Source organism: Equus asinus, chromosome 25, assembly GCF_041296235.1.
Source record: "Equus asinus isolate D_3611 breed Donkey chromosome 25, EquAss-T2T_v2, whole genome shotgun sequence".
Lineage (NCBI taxonomy): Eukaryota > Metazoa > Chordata > Mammalia > Perissodactyla > Equidae > Equus > Equus asinus.
In genome coordinates this window covers 33,358,325-33,375,254 of record NC_091814.1, presented here as the reverse complement: position 1 = coordinate 33,375,254, position 16,930 = coordinate 33,358,325, and the positions used below count along the sequence as shown (strand labels likewise).

At 34.8% G+C, this 16,930-nt stretch overlaps 1 protein-coding gene and 1 long non-coding RNA gene across 8 annotated transcripts in view; one reads left to right on the top strand and one right to left on the bottom strand.

Moving 5' to 3' along the window:
• LOC139041982 (uncharacterized) overlaps positions 1-16,930 on the top strand; it is a 45,817-nt gene that overhangs the window by 8,770 nt on the left and 20,117 nt on the right. The gene's annotated exons all lie outside the window — the stretch shown is intronic.
• Positions 4,165-16,930, bottom strand: part of RCOR3 (REST corepressor 3) — a 45,319-nt gene continuing 32,553 nt past the window's right edge. For 4 of the 7 annotated variants that reach the window (XM_044758409.2, XM_044758408.2, XM_044758414.2 and 1 more), the window contains 3 exons: positions 15,718-15,775; positions 7,253-7,494; positions 4,165-6,784 (listed from right to left, as the gene is read on the bottom strand). In XM_044758409.2, coding sequence (XP_044614344.1) covers positions 6,440-6,784; positions 7,253-7,494; positions 15,718-15,775 — 645 coding nt within the window. In that variant the 3' untranslated portion in view covers positions 4,165-6,439. The remainder of the gene's footprint in view (positions 6,785-7,252; positions 7,495-15,717; positions 15,776-16,930) is intronic. The other 3 variants (XM_070497299.1, XM_070497298.1, XM_044758413.2) reach the window with 2 other exon arrangements.

Genomic DNA, 16,930 nt, shown 5'->3' with positions numbered 1-16,930 from the left:
TTATCAGGATGAGGAAGTTCCCTTATATTTCTAGTTTTCTGAGAATTTTTATCATGAATAGGTGTTGGATTTTGTCAAAGGTCTTTTCTGTGTCTATTGACATGATCCTATAACCTTTTCCTTTATTAATATGACATAACTGCAATGATTCTCAGCTGGGGGTGATTTGCTCACTTGGAGGCATTTGGTAATGGCTGGGGACATTTTTGATTGTGAACCTGGGGATGGGGGAGAGGATGCTACTGGCTTCTGGGGAATAGAGGCTGAGGATTCTGCTATATACCCTACAATATACAACAAAGAATCATATAGTCCAAAATGTCAGTAGTGCCGAGGTTAAGAAACTCAGATGTATTCATTAATTGATTTTTGAAAGTTAAACCAAACTTGCATTTCTAGGATAAACACCACTGGGTTATGTTGTGCAATCTTTTTTGGATGTTGCTAGATTTTATTTGCTAATATTTTGTTAAGGATTTTTGCATATCTGTTCATTAGGGATATAAGTCTGAAGTTTTCTTTTCTTGTCTTCATTTGGCTTTGAATCAGAGTAATAACACTCTTAAAGATGAGTAAGGAAGTGTTCTTTCCTCCTGTATTTTCTGAAAGAGTTTGTGTAGGCTTGGTATTATTTCTTTAAGGGTTTGATAGAATTCACCAGTAAAGTTATCTGGATTGTGCGTGAAGATTTTAAGTTACAAATTCAATTTCTTTACTTGATTCTGATTTTTAATTTCTTTTTGAGACAGTTTTGGCAAGAGTTTATCCATTTCATAAACATTTCCAACTTTGTTGGCATAAAGTGTTTGTAATATTCCTCTACAAGTTATTTCAATTTCTGTAGGTTACATAACAATGACCTCTTCCAGTCTAGATTTTGATAATTTATGTACTTTTTTCCCTTGATCTAACAAATTTTCAATTTTCTTGATCTTTGTTTCAAGAAGAAATTACTGCTTTTCTTTTTTCTCTATTTTTCCGTTATCTGTTTTATTTATTTCAACTATGATCTTTATTTCTTCTCTTCTGTTTAAGTTGGATTTACTCTTTTCTTTCTAGCTTTTAAAGAAGAAAGCATAGATTGATTTTACATCTTCTTCCTGTCTAATACAAATGTTTAAAGCTGTAAATTTCCTTCTAGGTGCAGCTTTCCTACATCCAATAGGTTTTTATATACTGTGCTTTCACATATACTCAGTCCAAGATGTTTTCTAATTTCTCTTGGAATTTATTTTCTGACATAGCTTATTTAGAAATATTTGGGAGCTTTTCAGATTTCTGTTGCTGATTTCTAATTCCATTCTACTCAGAGAACATACTCTAGATGATTTGAATCCTTTTTCATTTATTATAACTTGTTTACAGCACAGAATATGATCTTGGAAATATTTCATGCTTATTCTGCTATTGCTGGGTGGAATAATCTACAAATTTCAATTAGGTAAAGGTGGTTGATAGCGCTGTTCAAGTCTTTTGTATTCTTACTCATCTTTGGTTTTCATGTTCTATCAGCTATTGAGAGATGGTTATTGAAATCATGGACTTTAATGGTGGATTTGCCTATTTCTTCTTGCAGTTCTATCAGGGATCCTCTTGATTAATTGGCACCTTCATAATTATTAAATGACCCCATCTTTATCTTTGATAATATCCTTGGCATTGAAATATTTGTCTGACATTAATATAGTCGCTCCAACTTTCTTTTGTCAAGATGGTATACATTTATCCATTGTATTAGTTTTCTATTGCTACATAACAAATTACCCTAAAATGCAGCATTTCTAGGGTAATTAATTCCCTTAAACAAGACACTCATTAATTCCCAGTTAGGAAATCTGGGCACAGTTGAGTTCTCTACTTCATGGTCTCTCATAGGCTGCAATCAAGGCATCAGCTGGGCTCTGGTTATCTTGAGGCCCAAGTGGGGAAGGATCCATTTCCAAGCATACACAGTTGTTCGCAGGATTCCGTTCCTGGCAGGTTGTTATTCTGAGGGCTTGAGTACTTTGCTGGCCTCAGGCCTTGCCACGTTGGCCTCTCCAATATGGTACCTCACTTCTTCAAAGCATGCAAGCAGACAAGGCAATAGAGAGCCTACTAACAAGATAGAAGTCACAATCTTTTAAAGTAACCACAGAGGCGACATCTCATCCCCTTTGCTGTGTTCTGTTGGTCAGAAGAGTCACTCGGTCCAGCCTACACACAAGTGCATGAGTACCAGGAATCACGAATCCTTGGGGGCTACTCTATACCTCCACCTCTAATCTGAGGTTATTATGGGATCCTTATGAGAACTGTTTTCCTGCTCTTTTGCCTTCATGGAGTCGGGAGGTTCCTTAATTCTGAGGTTTCATCATAAATCAGTCTCCTTCTGGTGGCACATCCCCTGACTTTCCAGCACTGCTAAGGATTATTTTGGCTTTGTATTTATCATTTAAGATTCTGGGAGGGAAGAAAAATAAGTAAACTGAGGCTCAGAGAGGTGAAGTAACTTGTTCAGTGGAGCTGGATAAGAGTCATCACGGCAGAGGGCGAACTCTTTTGTATATATAAGCCAAGTGGCAAGCCCTGAAACAATTCTGATTATTTTCATACTCTCTTTTGGAAAGGGCACAACATGTGAACAAAAATGGTCTTGAAGCCAAATCTTGCCAATCATGAAAGCTGTTCTGAGCATAAGCTAGGTACCTCTGGAGACCCCTTGTGTTGTGGTATTGTTCAGGATCTTCTTAGTTACTGTTAATTGTACGTTATGTTTAAGTAAGATTTAAGCATACAGAATAAAAATTTAACCTTTCTTAAAATAATCCAGAGAAAAAGACATTAAATAGGGCATTCTGCCATTTACATTGTGAAGGCTGCACCTGTATCTCTCCACTTCACCTTCCCAGCATCTTCTCCTTCCAGACTCTGCTCACCCAAATGCCAGCTTTAGGATTCTAAAGTTTAAGTTACCACATCGTAGTTACCATTCCCTCACCAACATACAACAGTCTACTGTAAATCTGGTAATGACAATTTGCAAATACCTCAATCCAACACTAATTTCTGGCCTTCACTGTTTTCCCCTTAAGTGTACAGGATCTCTGAGAGGAGAAAAAGGGCAGATAAAGCCACATGGCCTTTTAGACACAAATCCACACATCCAGGAGCATTTCTTTTAATATTTTACTCCCTAACTCCATTGTTACTAAAATTTATTGCTGCCAAACATTCCTTCACTAAGGCAGTTATAGTTTTGATAAAGATTTAAATTGCAAGGAATTATAGATGATCTATATTTTCCTAAGAGAAAGCAGTTTATGTACTCCCATAAATACTGTCAGAAAATGAGGTAGTTTCTTGCATTTATAATATAGCATAGTTTCTCAACTTTTCTTTCCGTATTCACATATTCTATCTTACAAATGATGTATCTAGAATGAATGTCTAAGTTAAAAAACAAACACACATTTTAGTTTCTTTTTCTTATGTTTCCTATAATCAGAATGTATTCATCATTTATTTGGGGGAAGCACAAAGAGAAAGATCCTGCTTTGAGCTGTCAGTCAGATGATTCTTCTTTTTGAGGAGACCCTGATAAAGTGTTAAGCGATGAGCAGTTGTTAATATTTATGGGTACTAAACATTCTTTTGATAGCAGGAAGAAATATTAAAATAATACAACATATTTAATAACTAAACTTGGTATTTTAACCAAAGTAGTTGCAACATTCTTAATATTTTGGAAAATCATGACTGTTACATTGATTGTTCCCTACATCTATTCCTAAAAAGAATGAAGGCTTATATTAAGACAGAATTTTACATTCTTGCATCTTTATTTTAAATAATATTTTACTCAATTGTAAGATTACTGATTAAGAAAAGGTTTTGGTCATAACTTACCTTTACCTCCATCCATATTACACTGGAATTAAATCATATAGAAAAAATATTTTTTCATTAATATTACCAGATGTATCAACAGTGTGATTTATTTTTAGTTATGTAATGAAAAAAATACTTGGGTGTAGATTTTCCAAAAATGATAACCTTGAAATTAATGATCATTAAAAGATTTCCAGGTTTCGATTTTTTATAAAAATCAATTTTTAGAATCACAGTGAAGAAGTCCTAAATTCCTCATACAACATAAAATTATATAAAAATAGAAGACATAGACATCTTTAACTCTTTAATCCTTTGATTAAGCAGCAAGCATATCACTCTTTCAGGCCAAACACTGCTTAAACAAAAAAGAAAAATAATGACGTGCAAAATATTTACAAAATATGCAAAGCACACAATAAAGACATCTCACTATATACATGTGTCATATTACTAATGAAGCTAAGATTTTCCCACTGTGTGCTCTAGTGTACGTAAATGAAATTACAGCACATCCCTCAGATACAGCACCTTGGCCCATTGCTGGGATAGAACAGATTTTAAATGAATCACAATATGCTTAGCAGCTGGACAGATGCTGGTGCTGACCAACTTGATTGACATATCCCACATACTGTATACTGAAGGTCTACTGACAAGAGACAAGACAATAAAAGCTGTATAGTATGCACATATGCAAGACAACCCAAGTACTTAAAAATGCTTTAGATACTTTAAGATTTATAACTGTCCCCTGTGGCTTTTAAAGTAAAAATAAGTATAAATTCTTGACTATTGAGAATTTTAAATCAGATTTTATCTTGTTACAGTCTAGGGGCAGGAACTATTTAAGATGAGCCAATGAGAAAAAATGGATACATCCTGGAAAAAGTTTATGCCAGAATTTAAGGACCTTATGCAAAGAAGTGGTCTACAGTTCAAAATTAAAACTAATCAATGGATTTAAGTCTATTGCTCTTTAAGGCTTTAGAGCCAATGGTAGGGACTGTTAATCCAGTACTTTGGGAATATATGTCCTCTCAAAACTTATGTTAGGGCCTTAGCTGTTGACGATTTTGTGAAGTAGTTCCACATGTGATGAGAATGTGAATGTGCAAACATTTAGCCTTAAGTTCCACTAGTATAGCAATCTAAGTGATCTGGACCTTTGCACAAGTCATGATTCCAATATGAAATCATTGTATCAAAAATATTAGTAACACATTGTTGATATATACTATCACTCGTAAAATATTCTTTGTAGGCGGTTAATGATTATGTGTTGAATTAAGAAGACGAATTTTTTTTGTTTCTTTATAAAAAGGGGTCTCAGCATTTTAAGTTAACAGCACAATTGTGACAATATACTGATACATCTTTAGATAACACAGAACAAATTCTTAAATTTATTTTATGAAATCATGTTGATGATTTAACCCTAAACCAAACCCACGAGTACAGGTCAGCTGCAAGGAATACACAAATGTATCCAAATAGTACAATAGAGATTTATCAAGAAAACATCCTTTATATTAAATGCAGACCATATTAATAAGTATGAGGGCAATTTTAAGTTCAGAACCTAAACACAAAAAGGGTATCGTAAATAAATGCTTCCATAACCACTATCTCCACATAACTGACAAAATATAATTCTCTTCTAAAGTCCCCAAATATAGGCAACTACTAGTTAAAAGCAGATAGCACTTAGAAACTTTAAAAAAAAAATCAAAATTAACTCCATTTTCAAGGAACTTAAAGACATTATACTTCAACAAATTAAGTCCTCATTTGTATGTAAAATTATTATTCCGATCTTATTACTCAAAGATGATGGGTCAATGACCTTTAAGCAAGAAGTTTGCACTAGGACCCTAAACTGTATGTTAAAGGGTTAGTAGGTTCAGTACATTCTTTGTGGTTTCATATAATTGCTTTGCAATTGATTAAATTGCTTTCTTTTAAAGGAACATATTAAAATTCCTTTAGAAAAAAAAGCAAGATTTTTGAAAAAAGGGATATGCAGCTATAATTTCTTAAATATGCGTTAAAAGAACATATGTCAAAATGTGAAATGCAGGCTATTTATTCTTGTACTCCTAACATAGGAAAATGTTGCTAAAAAATTAAATTAAAGAAAAAAAAGTCAAACATCCTTAACTAAAGAAACTTAAGGAGTTTTCATAATTCCTAAGTCAATATTCCTGTACTAAAAGCCTTGACTATGAAGAAGCAGGAATATAAAGAATTTCAGTAAAATAAATACAGTGAAAACAAAACAAAAAAACCTTGGTATATAGAATACTTAATCTTCTTTTCCTTTTATGAGATCATGTCGCTGAACGTACACTCTGGAAAGGAGGCTAACTGTAGGCTTTTTGTTGTATAACATTTCAGTTGCGTGAATTAAAAAATTTCTGAGACATCCACTTATGTTAGCCCACTGCCACAGAACTAGTTCGCAGCCTCAGTATCTAGGAAGGGTTACTCTTTCCTCTTTTGCCTCAGTCAGACGAGCATTGGTATAATGATGGGGTGAAAAGTTACTGCAGCTCTGTCCAATTTAATTTTAGTGCAGTGAGGACTGTGAATCTGTCTGAATTCCGATAAGTGACGGTGGCTGTTGACCACCAACCGTGGACAACACTGGTCTTGGGTTTAGACGGGGTGGCATAGAATTAGCAGGGCGAATGAGAGGTGGTGGAGGCTGATTTAAAGTTGGCCGGGGCTGGATGAACCGAGCCTGCTGCTGCAGCGGAGGAGGCTGCCGGTGAAGAGCAGGGGCAGCAGGCAGTGTTGGACGAAGAAGTGGTGGAGGCTGGTTCAGAGTGGCAATGGGGGCTGTTGGTGTTGGAGTGGATGATGGGGCAGGAGGTGATGGACCCAGAGTCCGAGGAGCCTGTGGGGTCTGTGCCTAGAGGTGAGGAAACAAAAATACACGTATGAGATGATAGTTCCTAATGAACTTAATACAATATAGTTTGGGCTGTCACAGGAAAAACAAAACAAATCAAAACAAAACAAAAACAACACAAGTGTTCTTTTGGAAGCACAAGCTTCTTTTATTTTAAACAAAACAAAACAAAAACCCAAAAACCGAAAAAGCAACGAAGCTACCAAACAGGCATCTTTATTAGTAAACAGCTTAACACTGGAAATAAAAATAAGACTTATGAAAGAGCAATACACTCTCCATTCTTCTAGGATCAGAACTTAGCATGTCATTATGACTTAAGAGTCACGAGAGATGCACCACTGAGTAAGTGTATTGTCAACCTTTCATGCTCATTCAGCTGTCCTCTGACAAATTAACCTTACAGAATACCACACAAAATGGTGATTCCTCAACTCATATTAGCTCAAATTCCATACACAAACACACCTCCTCTTCTTCATCAGTGCTCTTCCCTGATGGCACATTAGAAGCACTTTTTGTCTCCTCCCCTAAAGTAGAAGCATCACCATTAGAAGCCTGGGTTCCTTGTTCTGCTTCCCACTCCTGCAATACCTCCTCTAAGTTAAACCGACGCCTGTAGTTTACAAAGAAGTTCTTCACTTGGCCAACAGTCTTGTTGCCAATTACATCTGCAATAGCTTGAAAATCTTTACCATATTTGCGGACACCTGGAAGGCAAAGTAAATAATACACCTGTGAAGGATCAGTAAGGAGAGCTGTGTGTACTATACATCATGCACACACAAAAGATACCAGCAATGAAAATCCTTTCTGATAAACTCTGCTCATTTCTCAATTCTGAGATAGAGGCTAAGATATCAGGGTCACAGATGAAAACCATCAATTATGTCATTTCATCGAGCCAGCCACTTGCCTTCAACTGAACAATCAGAAACTTACCATTTTTTACATACTCAGTTATTTTCTCCAATCCTCTCTTGAACTCTCAAATACAGTCCACTTATTGTAAAGCATTGAATTCTTTGTTCCATCCTCAATTCCACATTCATTTATTTCCCTAGTAGCCAGTCACCTAAATTTGAGCAACACCGTTTGTAAACAAAACTGGATGGGAATGAGCCATCTCTTTTATCCCCTCAATGGACTGAGTGAGTAGTCTTAGGGTTCCCCCATTAAGAAAAGCATTTTAATTTTGGTCTTAATACCAACTTCAGCATGATTACTTGCCTATCTCACCAGGGTACCAATGAACAGAAATGAGATAATAAATTAAATATAAAAGGCAGGAGAATTGTCATAATCTAATGGACAAAAAAAGGGAAGCTATTTTGCAGAGCTGGTTGGATTTTAACTCATCTCATAGTTCCAGAGACTGTATAAATGAAGGATTCCTGGCTGTGCTCTATGGCCCAGAGAACAAGGTTACAGTGGTGACCACTCGGAGCTTGCCTGTACTCATCATCACTGCCTTAAATTTAAGAAAGATTGTACACTCACTTATCAGAGAACCTAACTTTTCATTATGGAAATTTTATTGAAACAAAGGATAACATTTGTTTATGAACTTGAGATAGTCAATTATGCTACAGAATTTTAAATGACTTTATATAATCAGATGGATAATCATTTGCTTTTAAGGAAATTCTAAAAGAAGTTCACTGACTCATTCTAGAAAGAGAAACTTAGCTCAAAATATAAAAGTTGTCAGAAATTTTGATTTTACAATTTGATAAATTGCTTTTTAAATACCAGAAAACAGTAACATTAATTACAGAGGTGAGAAAGGAGAAAAAAATACTGATGCTTGTGATATGTCTGTAATTTGAGCTAAGCAACCAGAAACATGGAGATTTAAATAAACTTAACATGTCTACAATCACAAACGAGAGAATAATATAAGGATATGCTATTACCCCAGAAGAAATGATAGATATATTCTTACTGATACTTATTGGCACGATACACCCAATTACCTTAAAGCACCATCACGATATGACATAAGGCCTGTTTTAAATTCCGCCCTTATTTTACATTGAGAACTTGGGAATAAGCGTCTCTTGCTACCTTCACCCAGCGAGGCTTGACTCTACGGGGAGCTCCTTTATCTTAGAGCATTTTAGGCAGCGGGTCTGATAGTATTACGCTATAACCATATCTACCTTAAATAGAGAGTTTTGGTTTGTAAACTATGCCCATTTGCTCTGTTTTCAAAGGGAAAAACAGGTATGACTATAAAGCAACAATAATACTTCAACATTGTTTACAATATTTTAGCAACATAAACAATTTTATATTCTCTTTAAATCCATGAGGTGATTTCCAGGTTGAACTTCAGAAGTGAGTATAAATTCTAATGGTGACTAGGTTCCAAGTGGGTTTATTTGGCAATAAAAATCCAAGGTTATTTCATATTAGGAACTATTACTATATATTCAAGTGCTTCTCTACTACTCATACTTTGGAAAACAGCAACCAATTTGAGATTGCTGCAATGAATAATGACTACTAATTAGAAATCAGATACAGTGTTTATCAGAGTGCTAATTTTCATAAGAGATATTTAATTTACATTCTAGAAATGACCAAACCTACTGAATACATGAGTTTAGTAACAAAAACCTTAAATAAATCCAGGATTAGATCTTCTGTATTCCTAGCAAGAAGCCACGTCACACTACGACTAAATCTGACTCTAAGTTTGAAGAAATTACAACTCTCAGAACACCTATTTGTTTGGCAAAATGTATTCCCAAACCTACTACTAAGTTGTCCCCATGTCTGATTCCATTACATAGCTGTCCCCTCTTCTTCTGACTCTATTCTTTTTGATCCTCCACTTTATTTTCTGTTGCTCAATGGACTTTATCTTGTCATCAATACTGCTGCATTTTCAGAATTACAGAGTCCAAAACCCAAACTACTTCTATAGGACCTTTAGTTTTTCCAGACACTTTGGATGTCAAGGACTTTTCCCAAGTCACCTAGGTTCTGAGTCACCCAGGCATGTTTATTATTAACTCACGTATGCCAGTCTTATATCAATGACTTACAAAATCTCAAGGCTCAGACCACACTGCAGACTTCCATAGTCTGGCTGAGGACCCCATACATATCCTGTGTATAAGTGGGCCCAGACAGTAAGGTCCTTAGCCTGCAGGATGGCTGGGCAGGGTCTGGAATAGCTAGCTCCTTGGCAGCTTCCTCCGGACAACAGTAGCCTCCTCTGTTTGCCCCAGTGTATTCTGACAAATTTCCTAATTTTCTGTGTGCCACGATGTGAAAAAGGTTGGGAAGTACTGTCCTATAGAAAACAAATCAGCACCAGCATTACTACAATGCTGAGTACACAAGAAGTGCTCAGGAAATATGATTGATTTTTCTTTGCTATAAGGCTTCATTCTATTTTTCGTCCCCAAACCACAAGTCACATGTGGCCGACTTCCTTCAACAGCATATTTTGGTTAGAAGGTACAATTCCTAAGCTCTATACTGTGGCTGATAACCAGGCAAACTCTAGTCAAACACCAGCTGAAGACTTAATGGGACTGCTCCTTTAGAAGAATCCCCAGTTAGTCTTCTGGAGGACAAACCAGCCGGGGTAGCAACACGGAGCAGCTAACTTGAACAACATAGGAGATCTGAGCTACTTTAGTTCCAGTTTGTACCTGGAGGGTGGTCCATTCTTTTTTCACAGTTTAGAGTAAACTAGGCCATCTGACTGCACTGTCAGCAAGGGAGTTAAACGTTAAAAGCAGTGATTAAATCTCTCTTCCTGAAGGTGCAAAAGGCATGGGTCCATCTGAACCATGGTTTTAAATTAACCTTCTCACCTTTAGGGCAAGAGGTCAGTTTTTAAAGATTAGTGGAATAATACTTTGGAGAATCCTGGAAAAGGTAAATTATAAATTTCCCAGGGAGAGAAAACTTGTTTTCAGTCAAATTTCTAAATTTCATTTGAAAGTTACAATGAAACAACTTGACTTCCTATGCTGGGAGATGATACTTTATAATCTTTAATACACACTTTTGAAGTTATATCTGGGTACTAACATAATATCATTAGGATATTGTTATCATTACATTTTATAAAAGCCCATTTTCCAACCAGTAGTCTATATTACCTAACAAAACAACACATATTCGTATTTTTTTAGCTTTGGCTAGCAACTTCAGGAGCATTTGTAATATGGTGTTTCCCAACTTTGGAAAGGGAATTATAGACATTTTTTTCTTTTCTTTTTTTTGAGGAAGATCAGCCCTGAGCTAACTGCTGCCAATCTTCCTCATTTTGCTGAGGAAGACTGGCCCTGAGATAACATCTGTGCCCATCTTCCTCTATTTTATATGTGGGACGCCTACCACAGCATGGCGTGCCAAGTGGTGCCATTGTCCACACCCGGTATCTGAACCAGTGAACCCCAGGCCACCGAAGCGGAATGTGCACACTTAACTGCTGTGCCACCCAGCCAGCCCTGACTTTTTTTTCCTTAGACAGAAGTATATCATGAATTTGCTTCTGGTATGTTTAAAAAGTTATCTTTAAAATCTGATTTTGGATTACAAAAAAAAAAAAAGCCAAAACATTACAGTAGCAAGCTGCTGAAATTTTGGTAGTGAAATTTTGGGGGATATTTTTCCCTGCTTCTTATAGTAAAATTTCTTAAAGTGAACATGTATTTAGTATAATTGAAAAATATTAATTTTTCAAAAATCTATTTTTGAAATAGGAACATAGTGATGTCTAGAAACTCTAGGAATGTGGTTCTTTCCTATCAATAGAGATTAATTTTAAAGTCAAACTATTTGGGAACATGCACTTCTTTCCAACTCCTGTAAATCTCTTCAAGAATTCAAATTAAAGAAGGTAAAAAAGATGTCAACAGCAGTGGGACAGTGATTGGTGCACCTAAGCAAGGGCTAAAAGTCAAAATCATATATTCTCTTTCCAATGGCTGGCCTTTCTCTTCTGAGTCTTGCTTGTATTCCCATCTTCCTTGTTATAAGTTAAATTCTATCACAAAAATGTTGGGAATTTTGAATCATTTATTACCTGAAGCAAGTGCAGCAGAGGGCTGACAATTATACTTTTGGGCCTCCCTTCTTATGATCTCTGTTATCATAGAAGAAATTCTCTACATAAATGAGTACCTTTTAGATGGAAAGCATGAATCTTCTCTCTCCACTTCCTTTTGATCGTTTGTGTACGGGGTTACAATCTTTATTCTTAATCAACTGCCAAATCTCTTTTTTCCTCTACTTTAGGAATCATTCTAGCCTTTTTTTTTTAAAGTATGAGATAAAATTAGAAAGAAGACAATTTCTAGACTTACAACTTCATTCCTCCTAAAAAGGAATGCATGTATGAGCTAGAGGGAGAGACGGTAACATTTAACTGTAAGCAAAACCACTGGCACAGCTCTTCCATCTCCTGTTTTATATGAGAAGGCAGGCAATGCGGACAAAAACCTTAAAAATTAAACTTGACATCTTGATAAAACTGGAGAAGATTTTTGTTGTTGTTTATCCGAAAACAGCACAAATATTTTAGATGGAGCACATAGTGTTTTTTAGCACTCATGACTATGAAATGAATACATTTAAGAGACCCAAAATATTGTATACCACGCTTCTGCCCCGATACACTTTAAAGAGTAAATATTTTGTACTATCATTTAAAGGTACTGTTATTTTTTGAAAATAGCTAATAATTGTTCCATTTTACACGAAAAAAATTACACCTAGAATCTAATTCCTTTCTTAATTATTGCTAAATAAGGAACATTTATCATATGAACATCAAGACTGATTTTAGGATGATTTCTAAAAGTACTATAGATTAGAAAAAACGTTTATATATATGACACAAGCTACAAACAGGGGTATTTCATCATTAGTGCAAATATGTAAAGACTATAATTGGTCTCACTGTTAACTAATTTTTTATAATAGAAAATTTAGATACTGAAGGCTGGAACAGATTATAGAAATTGCAGAAATATCATTCTTGGCAAGTATTTTAAGAGGATTATATTATCAGCATTTATAATATCCCACTTGGGGACTCTTAAGAACGTTACTGAAAGTTACATCTAGAACTGAAGCTAACACAATCAAGTGAGAGATTACACGAGTATAAACAGACATTCCTATTTGGTCTGAGCATGACTTTCCCCTTTCCAAATAAGGGAGAAAGAAGAAAAATAGCTTATTAATTATTAGAATAACATCTATTTATTTAAGTACTTATTTTTTAAATGGTTAGTTAATAACAATATGAGTAGATGGGAAATAAAGCAGGAAATATATATTTAAACCCTAGGAAATGATCTTAATATGTTTATTTGGTTTTAAAAGAGTTACAACAGAAAAGTTTATTTAATAGTAGAGTCATAAATCTCACTAGTGACATTAGAGCCAATAGTTCTCTTTCCAGGTCACTGTAATAGTCAACTCTGATTAAAATAAAATAAAGCATTTAATAAATCAGTGTCAAGTTGGAATATATGTAAAATGTCTCAAACATAAAGTACTATATAAATTAAAACATGTTAATATCAAAACATAAATGATTTATTATTACTTTGTAAAAGTGAAATGGCCATAAGAATACCATATAAAGGTTTATCACAAATAAAGATTAAAAAGAAGGGAAAAACCACAATTGCCTGCAAAGATAAGTACTTTTGGAGAGCAAACTACATAATATGTTAAAATAAAACTGCATTTATGTACCTTAACCACACAGACTCAGGTACAGGTGACATTATTATATGATTATACTGTTTATAAGAAACACTCTTGAGCATTATATAAACGTGTGGGCACATGAGGCAAAAATAGTACTTTTTAATTCTCCCTAAAATAACTATTTTGGACACAAATAGCTTTACATTATTTTATGTAACAACAACAACAAAAAGCCCCAAAAAACAAAAACAAAAAACTTAAAAAGCCAAAGGTGAAAACAAAAATTCCACAGAGTTAAAATAAATAAATAAAAACAAAGACATTAACATATTAAGAAAGTGCTTTCAAAATCCTAAGGACATGCATATTCCTGTACAAATGGTTGCATTTTATTTAAGGATTGCTTTTTAATCTGTGCATAAGAATATAATACAGAACATACCTCAGTAGAGAGGAAATGTTTGACTATATCTATAAATACTCTATTCTTTTAATATTTATAAATGGAGATAACGTCCACATATATAGCTCAAACTGTATCTGCAAATCTTGCCATTGTCCCTTCCCTCGAATGCAGCCTTGCATCATATCCAAACCAGCCATAAGACTCAATGGACTCTCCCACTTAACGGAGTGCTGTAGACCAGTATCAAATCCTGAGTGCCGTATAGAGAAACATTAGCCCAGATTTTCCTAGGTGCTTCTCTTCAGAAAATTCTTCCACTGGCATAATTCTTACACTAGAGTACAGGATTAATATACTAACCTTTAAGAAACTAACTACTGAAAAGCAGGGTTAAATTCTATAGGCTATATACTATGATGGAGGGAAACACAGGCTTTATATCAATAAGAGTAATGCCTACTCATATTACAATGTTAGAGCTATAAGTCATACTTCGAATATGAAGCAGCCACTGAAAATACTAATTTTTAATAAAAAATTTAAATTGTCAGTTTCTAATTTTAAAACAGCTATTATCGTACATTGTAAACTCATTAAACATCGTTCTGACTCATTTAGAAACTTAGTTTTACAATTATAGATGTGCTCAATGCACATACAGCAGCCTGCCTCCATAGGATCAAGTATTTTTATTTACGAAATGACTGTGTTTTGCTGCATAGGCCAAAGATGAAGCTGACATCATCCTGTCACCCTGCTGTGACATTTTCAAATCATACTGGCTGGGTAATTCTCACTCACTCAAACCCAAACTGCAGAGTCATCTATTAATCAATCTTTAATTTCATTATTCACATCTGAATGATACTTCCACTGCATTCTTGACTTAATTACGTTCTCTATGTTTGAATACCTGGAAACGTTTTTAAAGGTATCCTTATATGTGTCACTGGGGCCCAACTCTCTTATAGTAGCTAAGCTAGATAAAAAAGCTACTAGTACTCCATACAAAAAGGGCTAGCCAGGAAGAAACAAATTGTAAATCAAACTTAAAATTATACAATCAGTCCTGCAGGTAGTTTATCTTGAAGGGGAAAAAAATCTAAACACCGAATAGAAATATACAATTTGCCCTTCTTTAAGTAATTTTAACCCAAGAAAATCCAAGTTTATAATGATTCCAATTTGCCCATGGATATTCATAATACAAAAAGTGTTCTGCCGTATAATTCAACAAGGCATTCTTAGAAATAGGGCATTTAAAATGCTACTTTACATATTTTTTGATATATCTCAAGTCTCTCTTTTGTAATATACATATATTTTAAAAGTCAGGTTTCTAAACATTCAGTGGCACATCTCTTAAGTAGGTTATAAATACACCAAAAGTTAAGCATAACATTAATATTTTCAGTACCTGATATTTACCAAATAGAGAAACACTATTATACAGAGTAATCAGAGAAACCTGAAACATAAGAGTTTCTTTGTGCTTTTAATGATGAGTTATCAATGACTGACATAGCAAGAATGAACCCAGTTGCAGAATACTGAAGCAGAGGCACAGAGAGACCATATGACTTATTCAAGCTTGTCATCACCATCATTTATTTAGTGCTGAGAATGCTTTACGTGCTGTTCAAGGACCCAAAATGCACACAGTCTCAGTATGTCACATCCACAAGTACAAAACAGAATTCCTGGTCACCAGGACTTCATGGTGAACACAGGTGCCCTTTCTTGATCCATTTCTAAAGGAAGGGAAGAACTATGGTAGTCATCTTTCATGACAAGTTAAATAATTATTAACAACAATAACTGCTTATCTTTAATATACCTTGCACTGCTAGAAGCTGCTCCTCTGTGGTCCAACGGGCATTAATTTTCTGATTTGACTACAAAATTAAAGAGAAGTTTCCTAATGAGGATATGAAGACAAGACATTTTTCCAAAGTGCTTACTTATTTTTTTTAAACTTTTCACCAAACACAGACATGAGATTACTAAAATCCTGATTTATTAAGATTCCATTTTTATAAGGATAAGGATTAAGAAATATACTGAGTTACCTTTTACCCACACAAGAAGATAATGAAAGGGAAATGTACCAATTTGGGAGAAGGAACAACATTCGCGTTTATACTCTAGTCAGAGATATTAAAACTGAGAAAATCTATTAGTCACCCATTTTCCAACTGCAATGTTCCTATCACACATTGCAAATGTTAATTTTAGCCTGTTTTAAACATTTAAGAGACTATTTTCTTTAGAGAGGATCTGTGACTCTAAAATTTCTTCTCCTCATATTTAGATTAATTCTATCCTCATCCCACCAACAACAGTGCTGTATAAATTAACACAGAACTGTAGATGAGGCCTAAGTCCTAAAATATTTCTTTAAATTTATGAAGCAGAAAGCGATCCACTGTAAGAATAGATTCCCCCCCCCCAAAGTCTCCTACATTTCTCCCATTATTTTTGTTTAAATAAAATTCTAAGTTTAGGATTTTTATTATGGCAATATTACAATATTAAACACTCAATCAAATTTCATTAGTGTACTCTCACTGATTAGTGATTAAGGACCTTTGGCAGTTGATGGAAGGATAGAAATAAATACACTGTGAGCTTATGGAGGTTTGCAGTAGAAACTGCCCAGGTAAAATGCCCTGGAGTACCACATTGACACGTGGAGCAAAAAGAAAGAAAGGCTTCCTTTGAGAAGGGGCTCATTCTTGGTTTAGCAATAAGAGTTTCTGCAGTACACAAAGGTTCTGGGTAACACCAATTTTCTCACCATGTGTGAAGAGATATAAGTAAGCAGTCTGAAGAAAGAATAAAAACGAAAATCCAAAATTAAAAACAAATTCTTGAAGAAAGGAAAAAGTAAAAGGCTGAGTAAAGGAGGGAAAAACACAGACAGCACTAAATTCTAGACGATGAGATTAAAAAGGGATAGCAAGACAGGCCTATCGAAGACAGTGGATAAGCTTCAAGGTTAGGATACTGGTGATGAGGCAAAGGAGTAATAGTAAAAAAGTAGAGAAAGC